Source organism: Quercus lobata, chromosome 4 (assembly GCF_001633185.2).
Source record: "Quercus lobata isolate SW786 chromosome 4, ValleyOak3.0 Primary Assembly, whole genome shotgun sequence".
Classification (NCBI taxonomy): domain Eukaryota; kingdom Viridiplantae; phylum Streptophyta; class Magnoliopsida; order Fagales; family Fagaceae; genus Quercus; species Quercus lobata.
The window spans coordinates 77,526,072-77,545,149 of record NC_044907.1 but is presented as its reverse complement, the minus strand read 5'-3'; the positions used below and the strand labels follow the sequence as shown (position 1 = coordinate 77,545,149).

Below are 19,078 nucleotides of genomic sequence, written 5' to 3'. Positions count from 1 at the left end.
TAGAAGAAAACACTAGAAAATGTCAACCAATTGAGCTATAGAGTTCTTAGCAAAACAACATTGTTTTTAAAGCTATTTATTGGGTGGCTTTCTAATGGCAGTGGAGGATTAACTTGATCACAAATGTAAATTTGAAGGATGAATTTGACAAAAATGAAACTTTTATGGACAAAAATGAAAATTCACTTAAACTTCAAGGGGTGTCTTAGAAATTAACAAAAAGAAAATTCTTAGTTTACATTGTATTAGTAATTTAATTAAATCTTACGTTATACATACTTGTCTAGTCTACAATATAAGATTTATATTACAAGTACAATGTAAACCCTAATGAAAAAAGTTTCACATGCTTGAGAATTGTTTGAGGAAATACTTCGTTTGGTATCAGGTGGGCATCAGACAATGAACTCACAGGCAGAATACCAGAATTCATAGGGAATTGGTCATCGCTTATTTTTTTGTAAGTCAATTTTGAATATCATGATTAATTAGGCTCAAGTTTTTGTTACACTACAAACTCAATGTCAAAAATTGTTGTTCTACTTAAAAAGAAAAATTTGAGTACAATTTTATAAATTATGACACCCAAATTCTTCCATAGGAGGCTTGAAGGAAACTCTTTTGAAGGTCCAATACCGTCAACGTTTTCCAATTTGACCTCTATGAGACACTTGTGAGTGTCTACATTTCTTAGAAAGTTTAGTTTATTATTTTTTTTCGCAAATGCGTAATAGTAACAATATCATGTGTGATGTTGTAGGATGATAAGCGATGTGTCTAATGGGGGTTCTTCACTGGCATTTATGAAAGATATGAAGTCGATAAGTGTCTTGTAAGGCAACAGGAAAGCGGGCTATGATTCAGAATTTCTTAAATATGTTTTCATTCCTTTTTAGTTTCCCTTCCAGAATATGGTATAACAATTTAGTTACGTTTGTTGCAGATATTTGAGGAATAACAACATTTCTGATTCAATTCCATTGAATATTGGGGGATACCAAAATTTGAGACAGTTGTAAGTAATACCCATTGGAGGGTGACTATTGGGATACACGTGAAGATTGATATATTTTTTTGAAAAAACAAATTTGACAACTAATTATAAAATAAAGTCTTTTTTTTTTTAAATATTAAAAATCTCATAAAATTTTTGAGGATGTCAATATTAAAATTTGACAAGTAAAATACCCTTAAAAAATGATTCGAATGAAGGACCAATGTTTTATTTTATTTTTTAAAAATCTTCTTCTCATTCCACTTCTTGTAGACTACTAGTTTTATATATATCATGTAACCATTTCCTAATGACTTCTCTGCCCATGTGATAATATTACTTATCTTTTTTTTAGGGATTTGAGCTTCAACAGTATAAAAGGAAAAATTCCAGACTCTCTTTTCCTAATGAGTTCTCTCACTCACTTGTAATGTACCACATTTTCTTGACTGAGCATGTTTACATCTCAACAGATTCCTCTTTGTATTGATGAATATTGTCTTCATTGTCAGGTCTCTTGGAAACAATAAGTTAGATGGCACTCTGCCTACTCGAAAAAATCGGTCTCTCATCTACATGTAAGTACTGGAGACGTTGTTTTATTAAAAAAGAAAAGTTAGGAAAAATTGTTTGCATTTAGTCAAATAATTAGTTTTCTAATTCAAGATGTCCCCGTATACCACTTGTTGTGTTCCACTAATCACAATTTGTAAAGTATTTGTTTGACTTTTTTTGTAAAATAGACAAAGTTTAAAATAATTAAAAAAAAAAAAAAAAAGCACACAATAAGTTGTGATTGGTAAAATATAAAGTAAAACACAAAAACTAGTATAAAAGGTTTGTATTTAGAAATCCCTTGTACCTGCTCCAATCACTTATAGGCATTATGCTATTTTAGGGTAATATTTGTGTAGAACGAGTATTTCATCTTCACATCTTGTAAAGGAATTGGAGTGGTTAGTGGAAATAAACTCACCAAAAATATTATATCAATTTTAGAGAACCACATTTAAGACGGAGGAATAACAATTCTCTCAAAGAATATTATAAACAGGACACTCAATCTTTCCAGACACACACACAAGAAGGTTGCTCAGTTGCTGGTATTTCACTGTTTCTCTACTTCAAATCTCGATTATGGGTTCTTTTTCCCTTTAATTTGGATAAAGAGAAAAAAGTTTTGGGATTAAATACATGTGGTTTTGGGGCCCTAATTCTTAGGAGTACTGAAGTCCTAGTGGTATGCCGGATCCCCTCCTGCTCCATTGCTCTTTGGATGATGTCACCTAACTCACCCCTTACTTAATATAAGAGGTATATCATACATCGGATACATGAATCTTCCCTCTCACATAAGGATGGATCCCAGTGTATTTTCCCATTTAATGGATTGGACAAACATGATTTGTGAGTATAGCAGTTGTCAATCCTAACGTTCTATCTGGTTATCCCATTCCCAGGAGACATTCACTGCCATGATAACGTAGCTACTTGGTTGACCTCTTGATATTCGGTTCAAGGCAGTTTTCTCTTATAAATTGCATTCCCTTCTCCCCATTCTTCACTTTTTGATTCTCACCTCTCGAGTCCATTTCTTGCTTCTTGAACAATGATTCTCTCTTCCCGAGCACTCATCCCTTTTAGCAAATCCAATAAGTTCGTTTTGTTTCCTATCTTTGGTTCTTTTTCAAAGTCCTTTTTTTTTTCGATTTTAGTTTGGTAGTTTGTTGTCCCCCAAATGGGTAAGTTTTCACATCTAGCGAATACCAAGGGTAGCATGGCCTAGTTAGGAGGAAATACATGATTCCGAGGATGTTAACTTTCACGATTTCACCATCTAAACGATAACCAGCTCTTCCCTACACGAGGACAAGACTTGGTCATTATCCCCCTAGTATCCTGCAACGAGGGTGGGGTTATTAGAATCCCAATGGATCCATTACTTCTTGCATTCCTTATATTTTTTTAATTTTTACTTTACTTTGTGTGTGCATCAAACATCTTTAAGGTAGTAAACAACACTATTGAAGAGCTTGAGAGTAGCTTCAAGTTCTTGGCTAGCAGATGGATGTTTAAGGCGAATTTCTAGCCTTTATAACATTTCTTAACATAGCTAAGGGCATATATCTAAATGTTAGGCCATCAGTATCCATGTATGATTGCTTGGTAAGTGAGTGACTGAGCTGTCTCACAGCCATAAATGCTGTTGTGAACCAAGATAATTTATTGAATATAAAAGATAGTCAATTCGAGATGATTAATCTCATAAATTTGAGAGAGAAAATAAACATTTTTGGGTTTTTTGGTTTTCTACTTAATTCTCATTAATGCATTAACATATATAAATAGTCAAGCATGAGATAACATCATCAACAATTCCTAAAATATATAAGAACTAATCATATTCTAAAACACTTTCTCCAAAAAAAAAAAAAAATCATATTCTAAAACATAGGAACTAATCCTATCCTAAAACATAGAGATCAATTTGAATACAAGTAAATAACAATACTAGTCTACTACTACCTTATTCAAATAAAGATCTATCACTAAGCCTAAATTTAAATACCTATAATTCAAATAACAATTTATCCAACACATTATCTCGAGTCATAACATTCCATTTCCCTTCAAATGAATCTTATGCTCAAGATTTTGAGATATGAAAATTGATGCTTGCTCATATTGATTAGAGAATACTTGGCCTCGAACTTTTAAGAGTTGAGGAATAAGAATTCAAACCATGGATACTTGCACCAATTCTTTAAGTATTTTTGTGAATAGAAAAGCCTTGATTTTCACATCCTTAAACTCATCAGGAATGACAAATTTAACGTGTGAAATTAGACTATGCTTATTCGAAATCACGAGAAGATCCCTTTGATCCGTCTTTTCCACCTCATTAGTCCTTTGATCTTCAAACACAATTTGTATAGAAGGTGCATCCTCCAACATATTACTCTTTAGAATTATTGGTGATGCTTGGAATACATCACTTTGATTCTCCAAAATTTCATTGGATCCTTCAACTTTTGATTGTTCATTGATTTCCAAAATTACATTGGATTGTTTATCTAAGATCTCTATCATTTGATCCCACAAATCTTGCACCCTTGCTATGCTTTTGGGCATGTCCTTGGTAATATCTAACATTCGGTTGACAATCTTTGACATGCTCTGATCCATTCTTTGTTTGCTATGATTAACACTCTTGCTAGGTAGATACATCCTTTTTTATTTTTTTTTGGAGATGTTTGGGTAGGGTCAAAAGTGTAACGTTCAAACAAAACAAGAATTGTTTTTTGGTTGGGTGTTGCAGTGGCTACCTAGGAAGTATGGTGGCTGTTGTTTTCCTTGGTTTGTAGATAGGAGGATAGTGTAATAGTGTGGGGTGAGAACACGATTGAATTTTTTTTCTTTTAAGAATCAGGATGGATTCATTGGCTTTGATATAAAAAATGTTGTGAACCAGGATAATTTACTAAATGTGAAAGCTCAATTAGTGTGAAAATACTATAACTTGTTTAGACCCCAATATTAAAATTATGGCTTAATTGCTTTTACTCTAACTTATGTAAGTGCAGAACAAGAGTAAAAGATACACAATAACCAGAACTACTTTCTAAGCCATAACCACAAGCAAGCAACAATAAATATAAAGCTTAAAAAATAAGGGAAGAGAAATGTAAACACAAGATAATACCAGAATGTGTTATCGAAAAAAAAAAAAACTGAAGAACTTGGCAAAAAATATTTCTATGACCCTCCAAGTCGAAATCGATCCACTAATGAATAAGTTGGAGTACATGATTATCAAAAAGACCCTCTAAGCCTAACCTTCCAAGCTCCAGCTACTAACGGATTTCTTGGAGTCTTGTCTTCACTAGTTATCTGGATCTTACAATACTGTCCGATTGCATCCGCCAAACCTCACTGGCTTCTTTTGGCAATTTCCAAATGCTACCAAGCTCCAAAACACTCTCTACACTCTAAATAGGTGCGGGTTATGTTTGGGTACAAATCTCCTTTCAATGTATAACAGTGAGAGAGGGTACAAATCTCCTTTCAATGTATAGCAATGGGAGAAGGAAGGAGAAGAGACTATAATGATTTCTCACTAAATGATGAGTAGCTCTCTTTTTAAAAGGTGGGCGTATTGTAAAAATCTCTCTAGAGGTTTCTTCTAAATAGTCTGCTTACACTTTTGTAGGTAATAAGGGTATATATAATATGGGTGAAGAGTATAAGAGTCATATTTAAAATCCTCCAAGCAGAGAGTTTCCCAAAAACCTCACGAGATGGCCTTTCTCGCGAAGTGCTCGTGAAATAACAAGCTGGCATGAAGCTTCTAATCATGTGCTTCACACATGGCCTTTTCACAAGAACCTTTACTTGCGAGCTTCTCGCGAGATAGTCACAAAACTGCACTGATCTTTATTGCAAGCTTTATTTTTCACCAACTTAATATTAAACCCAATACAATAAAATCCCAAAAAATACAAGGAAATAAATTAATGCAATTACAACATTTTTTTGTCATGGAATAAAGCCAACACAAATGTTATGTGAAAAACCATAACTTAACAATCTCCCCCTTTGGCTATTCCGTGACAAAATCACCATATAATAGATTCTAAACTTAAACGTGAGTTTAGGAATAATGGCAAAACTCACTCACATCTAAATATAAAATCTGTGATAAACTTGGAACACAAATACCTGTTTCCTGAAACACTTGCATAAAACACATTAGACCTTCAAGGTAAAACAAGTAATAAAAGGACAAGTATAATGTAATAAGTAAAATGCAATCAAGTAAACAAGATGTAAAACATATGAGCAACTTGATCAAACACATGATAGTCATATGGAGATGACTACAATGATTACATAGCAAAGTAAATAATCATCCGAACATGCAACCAAAAAAACACAATAGCATAAAGATGTATGCATGTCCAACACACAAACACGATACGATGAGAATAGAAAATCATAGATGCTAACAGAAGCTCAAAGCACTATAATGCAAACAAGAAAACAAACAAAACATGGTTTTCTTGAAAACAAAAGTCTTCTCCCCCTTGGTATATATATCTCCCCTAAGAATTTCTCCCTTTACGAATGTGCACGAGATAGAATTTCTCCCCCTGAGAATGTGCACAAGAGTCATATAGAAATGACAATATTCTCCGATATACTCTCTAATATAAAATGTAAATTAGAGTTAGTCATCTCAAGATGACCAATCTCCTGAGCTCGAGAGAGAAAATGGACATTTTTGGGTTAATTTTATGCTTAATTCTCATTAATACATTTAACGTATGTACGTGCAAGTTAAGTTTTGAAGAATGATGTTAAGGAACTTCTAAAACTCAACAGTACATTTAAACATCATCTTTGCTAAGAATGGTAAAAATGATATTTAATTTTTGTGATTAAATGGAGAGTAAAAACAACAACAAAAAATTACGTGGAAAACCCCATGATTCGGGGTAGAAAAACCACAGTGGGATTAAGAATTGTAATGTCCTTATCCCTAAAGATATCATATTTCTTCTTTTGGAAAACCGATTTTACAAAGTTCTTTTTATACACTTCTATCTTTTTCCCTCATTCATCTCTTCCCCTTTTGCTCTATTCCCTTCTTTGCTATTCTAATACCTAGGATGCTCAACAACCTTTTCCTTTTGTAGTATGAGGAATGTTGCTGGCTGTACATGGACAGGTGTTTAATTTCTATTGATCCCTACAGGGACGGAACCAGGATTCGAAGTTGGGGGGGGCAAGTATAAACACAAAAAAGTTTTTGAAAATCAGAACTAACATCTACTCAATCTTTGTTGAATTCCATCCCATTTATTAACATTATAATCTCATATTTTCACAATTTGGTTTGATACTGATTTAATTGGTGGTAATTTTTTGGAATTTTGTTTGAAATTTTCATGAATTGGGACATCAACACTAGAGGCAATGCTGCATTATCAACTTCAAATTATTTGTAATTTTTTCTCTTTAAAAAAATCAAATATTATAGATAATTTTCCCATCATCAATCATTCAAATAAAAGTTTCATTATTTCCATATTATATAGCTCTATAGTTTCAAAATTTAGTCCAAAAAATAAACCAAACAAACATACCCCGCTACAACAACATTAATGTTAATAAATTATTTTCTAAAAATAGTTAATAATTTATAAAATAAATCAATAAACAAGCATTATCAATTAATAACATTTATTACTAACCACTACACACATTTGATTCATAATTCCCAATCCCATAGGCTTTACTTTTTTATTGCCATTTTTTAGTTTTTTTTTATTATTTTTATTTTTATATTTATTTTTTATCTCATTTATCCTTATTTGACCACATTTTTTTTTCAAATTCAAGAGTCAAGGATGACTTCTTACATTAAGTACACAGTGCTATATTTTTCCCAAAAGGGGGGGGGGGGGGGGCAATTGCCCCCCTCTGCCCCAACGTGGGTCCGTCCCTGGATCCCTACAAACCTTAAGGACAATTAATACATAGTACCATTCCTCTACTGGAAGAGAGAGAAAACCAGCTGCATGGAGAGTGATTGGGAGGCTGATGGTGAGCAGTGCGAAAAGAAAGACAGAGAAGGCTACACCTAAAGGAGGATTACACGTGTCCTGTGTGGTGCAAGCGTGAACTATCCAATGTGGAGAGTGGTGCAGCACTCGACCAGGAAAGACCAATTTCTCTCTTATGGTAATACCCAGTGACCAGCAGAGTCTACCAAACCGTACCCCCTTTTCCTCATAGCATGAGATAACCTCATCAATAAATCCTAAAACATAGAAACTAATCCTATCCTAAAATATAGGAATCAATTTAAATACAAGCAAATAACAATACTAATCTACTACTACCTTATTCAGATAAAAATTTTGCTTTCTTATGACAGCTAGACCCTCGAAGCCTTTCATTAGATTATTTCGTCATACTTTTCATCTTTGAACAATGAGTCATTTTTCAAATAAGATACTAGGGGGTCTATCCAACTTTGGTCGACATTGATACTTAAGACCAAGACTAGTTCAGCTTGGTTGATGCTTGGTTGCAATAGGGACTACTATTATGTTTCTTTGACAAAGAAGCATGGACATGAATATGGATATGGCACTGTGACATAAGCAATTTTTGAAAAATTATAATATAAAATAGTCGGTATGACACCGCTATGACATAGGTATGACACGGATACAACATAAGTAAGACACCTTAAATAAAAGGGGTAATTACATTTTACCCATCTATGGTTTGCCTCTAATTTGACTTGCCTACCTGTGATTTCAATTTTGACACTTTGTCCACCTGTGATTCCCTCCATTACTAATCCATAACCCACCTCTGTTAAAATTAAGGGTAAATAGGTATTTTGCTCAAGTTTTATTTCTCTCTCCTCCCAAAACAAAAACTAGCACAAAAATGCAAGAGAAAGAAGATCAAAAGGTGATATTTGTCTCTCTCTCCATTCAGATGGAGCTTGAACATGAAGAACATACCAAAAAAAATAAAAAAACTCAGATCAAAAAGAACTCGAAGATCTGCATTCTCCAAATTTTAGAAATTTGGCTCAAAAACTTTAATAGAACTAGATAAAGTCTACAAATTATGAGTCGAATACAATTATGAGTAAAACAAAAAAAATAAACCATCTGTATATACAACAACTCTGTAGCTAGATCAAGCAAAATTAAAAACAAGACAAGAAATCAAGCCCCACGACCCCACCATGAGAAGATAAGAAATCGCAGCTGCAAAATAAGAAAACAAACCCAGTTTTAATAACACCAGTATTCAAAAGAAAACAGCAAACCCATCTCTACTGTAACTCTATCACAAACTTCTTCAAAATTCAGACAAACCATTCAAAACTCTTTGCAAGAAAATTAAAACCCATAATAAAATTAAAATTAAAAATAAAAAAGAAATCAAAGAGAAGCAAATTGCAGAGAACCACCATTTCTAATTCTGTCTCCACATCTCTCATCATCTTCATCTTCATCTTCATCTCTTCTCAAAGATATCTCAAATTGCAAAACCCTAAAACGCCCCTCCCCAATTTCCACTCCCAATGCCCCCGTTTCTTCATTGCCTCCAGACACACCCCTTGTCCTCCTCTATTAGTTCACCGCCCCTGCCCATGGTAGAAGAACTGTGGCTCGTGGGTTTGGTGGTGTGACAGCGGCCCTAGGTTGGTGACTTTATCTTGATAATCGGTGTTGGGTGGAGCTCAGCTGCGGGTCTGGATTGTGGAAGATGGAGGAGAGAAAAGCGTAGAGAGAGAGAGATTGAAGGATTGGAGAGAGGTGATAAAGAGTTAGGATGAGAGAGAGAGAGAGAGTAGTGATTCTAGTCTAGATTAATGTTCTTTTTATTTCTTTGTTGAATACCAAAAACGTTGTTCAAGTAGCTATTTTGAGTCTTTGACGGTACAAGTTAATCTTTGAGCAAATGTTGTGTTCTATTGAAGTTTTTGAGCCAGGTTTCTATATTTTTACAAAAGTAACTTTTTGATCTTCTTTTCTTTGATTTTGTTATGTTTTTTATGTTTTAACGGAAAAAGTAACGAGGTGGGTTACGGAATCTTAACAGAGCTTACCTTAGATGGGTAAAGTGTCAAAATTGAAACTACGGGTAGGCAAGTCAAATTAGAGGCAAACCACAGGTGGGTAAAGTGTAATTATCTCAAATATATCCGTGTTTCCTAGTTCTTTATAACCTAGCACCGAGTTTGCTCGGGTAACTAAGTAATCAACGTGTCTATTGTATCCTCGGCTAACCTGGGAGACAATGAACTTCTTGAACTATTTTATTTCCCTTTTGGATTCCCCCTAAAAATGCAGCCATGAAGTCATCCCGAGTACCGTACTCCCTAATCAATTGATTGGCCACTAGTTATGAAACCCAGTATACATTCAGCTTTGTGATGCTAAGTGTTTGTCCAGATTGTAATCCTGCTAGTAAGGCCTAGTATTTGGATTCATTGTTGGATTTTGGGAATTTTAACTGTAGTGACTATTCAATCACCAGCCCCATGGGAGATATTAAAACCAGAGGTATTCCCGCTTCTCAGTCATTGGATGCCCCATCTACATAGAGTTTTCAAATGGAATCTTGTTCGAATTTCTGAATCTGAACTCTTGGATTGATTTCCTCAGCTTCTGAAATGTTCGGTTTTGTTTTGGAAGTGAATTGTTCTACAAAATTCAAATGAACTTGGCCATTGACTGTTGTTTTGGGCTAATACTGCATGTCTAATGCTTTTATTATTGTCCCACATTTGGCTATCTGTTCAGAGAAATCTAAAGCAATCAATAGTGTTCAGAGCGGATATTTGATGACAACAATGGTGGTATAGGCTTGGAAATACTGGGACAGTGTTTTAATATTGTGGACTAAGGCCAATTCCACCTTTTCCAAAGGCATGTATCTAGTCTCTACATCACTCAACGTTTCACTCACATAGTACACCAGACTATGAATATCCCCTTTAATTCTTATCAATATGACACTAATTGCATGCTCAAATACGGCCATGTAAAGGTACAAAGGCTCTCTAGGTTTTGGAGAAGAGAGGATGGGTGTTGTGGATAAATATTTCTTCTAAGTTTTGAATGCTTGGTCATATTTGTCTCCACATTCGTCTTTATTCCATTTACGCAACAATTTGAAAAACAATCAACATAGGCCTGCTGATTTTGAAATGAATCAATTGAGGGTTGCAATAATCTCGATAAGTCTTTGCACTTCCTAGGGATTCTTTAGTCTCTAAAGCCTCTAAATGGCTAAAATATGATTAGGGTTCACTTCAATACTTCTTTGTTGCATTAAATACCCCTAAAAATTTCTTATTCCCATGTTAAACTGGCATTTAGAAGCAATTAAACGAAGCTTGTAAGCTTGGAGAACCTTAAAGGTCTTTGCTAAGTCACCTAGATGCCCCACATCCATTTTACTTTTAACGACCATATTATCAATCTAGATCTCCATGGTCTTGCCTATCAATCCTTCAAAAATCAAGGTGGCCATTTATGATATGTAGACCTTGCATTCTTCAAGCTGAATGACATCACAGTGAAGCAATCATTCTCCTTTGATCGACGAGAATAAGGGTACATCCTTGAAAGGAGTATAAGAAACTCATCCAGGGTTGGCTAGAATTCATATCCACCAACTGATCAATCTTTGATAGAGGAAACGGATCCTTAAAGCAAGCATATTTTCAAGTCAATGAAGTCTACACAAATGCACCAGTTCCTACTCTTCTTTTTTTCTAAGATGTTTTACAAAGCCATTTTAAATACATGACCTTTAGTTGTCTTTCTTACCTTGTGCTTCTTCAACACACACTTCAGATCCACATTATGGCAATGGAATTGGCCATCCAACCCTAGAGCTTTATATGGTGTTCACGTGAAGAAGAAGAAGAGATGCTTCTCCAATAATTGAATCATCTTCAATCTCTCTTTTAGAAGGGCTCAGGGAACTGCTGATCTCAAAGTATTTCTATGAGAGACTGCGCCCTCAACTCATCAAATCATTAGTTAGGCCAAACTTGTCTGAATGAGTGGAGTCATGCTAACGCCTTTCAAGAGTGTAGAGTTTTGACTGTTTATATCTCCCTGTAGATTAAGAGTCTTACACTAGTGTCGCCACATATTTTAATTAGTAGGAAAAATTTGAAACCATAATGAAAAATAGGTCATTTTTTTTAATTGATATACTTGAATGTACATTACTTGAAAAAATGACTAGAATATTAAATGACTTTAGTCCTAAATACAATCTAAAAAAAGGTATATGGCTTCAATCCTAGTTACAATTTAGAAATTGAAAAGTATATGAAAAAAGTTTAATCTATGAACCATTGATCTAATTTCGAAGGCTAAGTTATAAGATAAGAAGGTGTTAGACCCATCTAGCTCGATGAAACCAATTTTCTAGACTAATGGCAACTCTATAAATTATTTTTAGGGGGTCAACTTTAACAATTTATTGGTTTTATATTTGTATTAACCACAAGGTTTTGAATTTTTTTTCAATGATCATTCTAGATTAGCTACTGGAATAGAATATTTTAGTATTGGTGTGCACCGTTTCAAGATTACGCACTATATACGTAATTATGTTAAAATTTTAAATTTATTATCTAATCAAAATTTTTAAAAGATAATTTCTAGAGTGATCTATTGGTTATTGAAGAAAGAAAAAACAAAACAAAACAAATGTTGTTGCTGTAAATAATCAAGCATTTAATGGTATTAATAAAAAATACAAGTTCCAAGAAGTGTATCCACTCACTAACCTCCACTACAAATCTGTGTTTTTTATTATTTATTATTTTCCTTTCTAAATTCTCTCACTTCCTTATCTTTTCTCAAGTCCTTCACCTTCAGTACTTCTATCTATTATTTTAAAAAACATACCAATCAAAGAATCAAAAAAGGAAGTAGTTTCCGGCTCTCTTGTCCGAATAAAGTCGAACTGATGGTTAAAACTGGTGATGTTATAAATAATTATTCAATAATTTATAATTGTATATTTAAGTTAACTGTAAATTTTCCTTTTAATAATTTTTTTTTTGTTTTTATTTCTTATGACTGATGCTATTTCTTTTATGGGTTTATTATTCATATTTGAATGGTATTTTTATTTTGCATAATTGTCACCATTATCATAATGTTAGTAATGTCTTCTGTTAACATGCATTTTATGCATTTATGCAAAGTATTCTTTCTAAAATAAATTTTATGAAGATTTAAATAATCTCTCAATTTTGTCTCCAAAAAAAAAGAAACTCTCAATCTACCCAAGAAAAAATATATATATATATATATATATATATATATTCAACATATTAACCAAATTAACTAAATATTTATTTGTCTCATATTTAGACAAGTATGACATTATGGGAAAAGACGAAAAATTAGAGGTTTTGGATTTCAAATAACACAGTGTCAAAAGTTTATTTTTTGACTGGAACGGTGTCAAAATTTTATTCCAAAAGCATCAATGTTACTTGAATAATCCCTCATTTACGAATCCACAATTTCGAATCAACCATGTACTAACATTGTTGTTATATATACTATGCCTGCAGTGATTTGTCTTACAATTATCTGCTGGGAGACCGTCCTTCTTGGGTCAACGAAACAAATTTACGACTGTATGTTTATCATTGCTTACTTCATTGTCTTTATTTTGTCATAATAATGTTGAATAATTAAACTTACAAGTGATGAGACATGTCACATGTCACATAAGAGAGAAAGAGAGTGTTAAAAATTAAAAGAAAATCTAGAAAAAAAATTCCGCCAAGGCATGTGGAAGACTGACCAAATATATTATCTTTCATTTGTTTGGTTTGCACCATGCAAAAGAAGACAGAAGAAAAATATGTACTTTTAAGTTTGTAAAACCACCTATTGCTATTTTAACAACCATCCGCTCAAATTGAGTTTCACCGGGGTGTGGTTTGGTAAAAAATTTAGCAACCATGAATAATAAGGATGTATATATACAACCTACTATTCATGGTTGCTAGACATAAAAATAAATATAAAAGTAAATGAAAGTACAAAAAAGATGAAAGGGAGAGAATAAGTGATAGGGTAGTTTATATTATTCATTTATTCTATTGGGTTGTATGTAGAAATAAAAACTAGGATGGTAGGTGTATCGTTCGATAGGTTGGTAAAATAGATAAAATAGTGTTTGAAAATGAAAAATAGGTATTTTTTTACATCCCCTAGTGCTCTAAGCCTCAAAAAAACTAAGTTATAAAATATTTTTGGTTCATATGCGAAATATTAGTAATTTTAGAGCATTTGCACTAGTCTAGTTACATATCAATCTCACCAAATTGGTCCAAAATACTTGGCAAGGAGTAGTGACACGCCACTTGTGGCTACACACTTTCCTCGCCAAAGCTAAAATTTTGTTTTAAAATTGTATTTTTGCTTCAACTATTTCTCTCTCTCTCTCTCTCTCTCTCTCTGTCCTCTGTCTTCTTCTTCTTCTCTCTTTCTTTGTCCTCTCTCTTTCTCTCTCTTAAGCCACGGATCAGAGTGTATATCAAAAAAAGAAAAGAAAAAAAGAAGCCATGTATCAGAGCATTGTATTTTTGCTTCAACTGTCTCTTCTTCTTCTTCTATCTCTCTCTCTCTCTCTCTCTCTCTCTCTCTCTCTCTCTCTCTCTCTCTCTCTCTCTCTCTCTCTCTCAAGCCACGAATCAAAGCAGATTCAACAATGATCTGGACATCGGAACAGGGGCAGAGGTGGTGGTGTGTTGTCGTGGTGGTCTATCCTTTCTCTCTCACGTTACTGCTGATTTAGCGAGATAGGACCGCTGCTAGTTCTAGCCAGTTTTGATCAATACTGGCAGCGGGGTGATGGCGAAATGTCTCTCTTTCTTTCCCTCTCTTTCGGGAGTCCAAATCTTCTGTCTCACTTTTCCTATTCCACTCGATACTCCACCAATAAAAGCTTACCACGTGTCAACATAATTAATTAAATACTATCATTAATTAATAATGGCAATATTAATAAGTCAATAATTATAGTATTTAATTAATTATGTTAACACGTGGCAAGTTTTTATTGGTGGAGTATAGAGTGGAGCAGGAAAAGTGGGACAGAAGATTTGAATTCCTCTTTCGGCCCAATTTGGGGTGATGGCAAAAGGTTGGGTCCCACTTAAATGGTATCACCCTTCAATCAAACTAGTCTTATCACATGCACTCTGCGTGTGATATGAGGTTTTTTTTTTTTTTTTTCTTTAATTTTATAGTGTCATAATTTTTCAATTATTTCAATTTGAAGTTCACCCATTTTTTTCATTAATATTATGCATTTAGAACTATTAATACAACCAGGAGTGTCATGAAGCTAGATTCAAAAAATTAAAATGAACAAATATTACATGTTTATTTTGTAGCCCAAAAAAAAAAAAAAACCTATGATTTTATTTTATATATATAATTTTTTATTTTGAGAATCTAATTTATAAGTGAATAAAACAATTTGAAAATCAATAAAAGAGTGGCCCTATTTTTTAAGCAATATTTTAGTGGGAGTTAGAGTTATATTTTTATTAGATTGTTCTTTAATGTCTCTACTAAAACATAAGAGTGTATTGACATTTTTTAACCAAAAAAATGAGAATCCCAAATAAGAGAAACCTTTTAAATAGGATTATAGATAAATCATCCTATTTTCTCTCCTCCGATTTCTCCCATTCAACCAAACCTCTCTTTTTTCTTTTTTCTTTTTCCTTTTTTTATCCAAACAAAGCGCTAAAGTTATTAATATTACTACAAAAGAATGGGAAAAAAATGGCTTTTGATAAGGCCCATAGTATCCAACAAAGAAAGAAAAGATCAACCCAATACGGAGTGAGTTAACAAAAAAAAAAAAAAAAAAAAAAAAGATGAAACTATATTATTGGTCCTTAAAGTTTACCGTATGAGTGTTATTGGTCTCTCATTTTTCAAGTGAGTGTTATTGGTCCCTCAAGTTTAAAAAATTAATGATATTAGTCATTTTGTTAGCTGTCATTAGTGTTTATACTTATGTGGCTAACGAAATATTGATGTCTTCTTTTTTATTGATGTGGCATTTTTTATATATTAAAATACTAAAACGTGCAAGTTTTACACTTTTACTACAAGATCTTTACAAACATGTAACTATGACACATAAGATATTTTGAAGAAAAACTTACAAGTCAATTTTAAATTAAGAATCTATTCATATTTAAAATAAAAATGTAAAACACCAAAACGTTTTTAAAAAAATAAAAAACAATTTTCACTGACAGGTTCTCTTCAGTGACCTCCCATCCAGGCAAGCTGGATTGTCCATCTCAAGCAACATTCCACCAAAAAGTCAAAAACTCCCCAGATCTTACTTTCTTTCTTTTGGATGTTTTTATGGTTTTATGAAGTGTGAAATTATTTTATTTTATTATTAAGATTTGGATCTTTTGGGGGTGACAGATTGTGAGCAAACGAGGAGCACACGTTAAATAAAAAAATAAAAAAAATAAAAAAGAAGGAACAAAGTTTTTTGTAGCCTGGTGTTCAAGTGAAGGCAGATTTTTTTTCGTACAAATAGAGAAATTCTTTGTAATTCATAATGACCACTGTTCATTGGCTTCTAAGAGCACTCTCATCAGGTGTGCCAAATGCCAAATATTTGGCATTTGGCACACCAAACCCCAAAACAGGAGCCTCATGAGATGTTCCAAATGCCAAAAATTTTGGCACACAGCTACAGTACCGTCTCAAATATGAGACGGTACGGACAGCCATGCTATTTTTTTTATTATTTGTTTATTCCCTCAGACTTTCTCTCTCATTATTCACTCAGACTCTCTCTCTCTCTGCTCTCATCTGCGTTCCATTCTTTTCTCTCTGCATCATCGTTCTTCTCTCTCGCCGATCTCGCCGAAGCCGCCAATCTCGCCGCTGATCTCGCCGAAGCCGCCGATCTCGCCGGAGCCATAGTCGTCCTCCACAGCTCCCTCTTCACTCTCATTCTCTTCATCTCTCATCCTCAAGTCGCCTGAAGCCGATCTCGCCTAAAGCCACCTCAAGCCGCTGAAATCGATCTCGCCTGAAGCCGATCTCGCTGCCGATGTCTCTCGCCTGAAGCCGACCTAGCCGCCTGAGCTGTGGGTTTGTTTGATTTGGGATTTCTTTTTTCCTGGTTGTGTTTTTTTTTTTTTTTTTTTTTTTTTGAGGCGGCGTTGGTGGCTGTTGGTGTTGTTGCGGTGGTGGCCGTTGGTGATGATGATGATGATAATGATAGTGCCGGTGGGTTTGTCCTGATCTGATTGCCGCTCTGGTTGTGTTTTTTTTTTTTTTTTTTTTTTTTTGAGGCAGCGTTGGTGGTCGTTAGTGTTGTTGCCGGTGGTGGCCATTGGTGATGATGATGATGATAGTGCCGGTGGGTTTGTCCTGATCTGATTGCCGCTCTGGTTGTGTTTTTTTTTTTTTTTTTTTTTGAGGCGACGTTGGTGGCCGTTGGTGTTGTTGCCGGTGGTGGCCGTCGGTGTTTGTGCCGGTGGTGGCCGTTGGTGATGATGATAGTGATAGGGATAAGGAGGAGGAATATATTATTTTAATGTATAGGAAATATTATTTTAATGTATAGAATTGAAATATAGAACATCTGAAAAATGGTATGTTGTAAAATGATGTGCTAAAATGATAAAGTGGGTTTTTGATGTGTTAAAATGACATTTTTCATGAGAGACCTGATGGGAATGCTCTAAGAAACCCATTACTTGTTCATTATCGTTATCATCTCCTTTTTCTCTCTGTTGCTAGTCTAAGTGTAGGTGACCGAAGTTTTGAGCTTGAAGCGATACTGAATACTGATGATGAGAAAAAGGAATTAAACACTAATACTATAAACAAAAAGATTAATATTTTAATAAAAAGAAATGTCACATCACCTGAAAGGATGCCACATCAATGTGCTGTTAGCCCGTATGCATTAATATTAATGGCAGTTAACAAAAAAACTAACATTGCTCATTTTTTAAACTTAAGGAATTAATAGTATTCATTTAAAATTTAAGGAAATAATTGTACTCACATGATAAATTTCAGAGATCAATAGTGCACCAAAGGAAAATCACCTTTTAGTCCTGTACGGCACCTGGATCCCGGGCCCATACAGGCCCGGAGCCCAGCCTCATGCCGTCCTTGGGCACAGGCCCATGCATGCCCCAGGCCCAGTCCTATGCTGGCCTTAGACACAGGCCCATTAGAAAGGTCCAATTCTCCTGCGCCCTTCCTGAAGCTTCCTTGATAAACAAACAAGTGTAAGGTATTGAGGTCCAAGTGGTGGTCGGTCAAAAGTTCCCGGTCATGTATATAAACCTTTACCGGGAAGGTGCGACTTGCACAGGAAACTGGATTGCCGAGCATGATCAGGCACGATGGAACCAAGTTCCAAGATCATAAATGCCGCACCGTCCTCCCACCTGAACATCCACTTTAATCAGAAAGTATTGGACCTTCAGTAGCACTAACGGTGGCTGTAATCACAATCTCCCCACTAACCTTGGCTATAAATAGAGGAAAGTTGGGAGAAGAAAGGGGTGCAGAAAATTAGAGGGAAGAGAGTAAAGGAGTGAGTATCAACTGGGGCGTTGCTTTGAGTCTCTCTGCCGAGAACGACCCATAGTAGGAAATCTTCAAGCCCACTACAAATAGATTGTGAGTCCAAAGTAATCCAAGGCCCATAGGTCCCATACTTGGTTCTTACAAGTCCCTTCACGTGAGGGTGGTATTAGGCTATGTTTAGTTGGAGATAAAATAGGAAGGATATAAAAGAAATGAGAGAAAATACGATTTGATTTGATATTGTTTGGTAAGGAGAGAAAAGTGAGATAATTTTTGATGGAGTCCAAACATTTTCTCTCTAAACCCACCAAAAATTGATCTCTTGAATTTGGAGAAAAAAAAGGGGGTGAAAAGTCTGTTGCCAGCACAGTTATCAAATTGCCCCAATTCTAGCCACCTTCACCATGCAATTCATATCTCCTTACTTTTCTTTTGTAGCTTATCTGCACTCTGCGCTTTGCACAGCTCTTCTCATATCTCTCACCCTTTTTTATTTTATTTTATTTTATTCTTCTCTTTTTTTCTTTTCTTTTTTTGGTTTCCATTTAGCAATATAATATATTATATTTTATAATTTATATAATAACAAAGGAAAATAATATAATGAGTAAGAAATAATAATTAATATATTATATTATATATAAATGTTATTTTATTAATTTTAATTAATAAATTAATATTTCTTAATTCTTATTTAATGAGTACAAAGAAATTATATTCTACATATTATGTAATAAGGACATAAGATTATATTTATATAAATTACATTTTCTATCCTCCTAATTTTCTCAACCAAATAAAAGAAATTTTCATTCCTCAATTTTTCCATCCCTCCAACCAAACACACGTTGATAGAAAACTAAATATTTTCTATATTTTCATTTTTCCATTCTTCCAACCAAAT

At 34.0% G+C, this 19,078-nt stretch overlaps 1 protein-coding gene across 3 annotated transcripts in view; it reads left to right on the top strand.

Annotated features, from left to right (window-relative positions):
• LOC115986869 (probable LRR receptor-like serine/threonine-protein kinase At1g56140) overlaps positions 1-19,078 on the top strand; it is a 71,856-nt gene that overhangs the window by 31,194 nt on the left and 21,584 nt on the right. For all 3 annotated transcript variants that reach the window (XM_031110227.1, XM_031110226.1, XM_031110225.1), the window contains 7 exons: positions 389-460; positions 602-673; positions 761-832; positions 944-1,015; positions 1,350-1,421; positions 1,507-1,572; positions 13,140-13,205. In XM_031110227.1, coding sequence (XP_030966087.1) covers positions 389-460; positions 602-673; positions 761-832; positions 944-1,015; positions 1,350-1,421; positions 1,507-1,572; positions 13,140-13,205 — 492 coding nt within the window. The remainder of the gene's footprint in view (positions 1-388; positions 461-601; positions 674-760; positions 833-943; positions 1,016-1,349; positions 1,422-1,506; positions 1,573-13,139; positions 13,206-19,078) is intronic.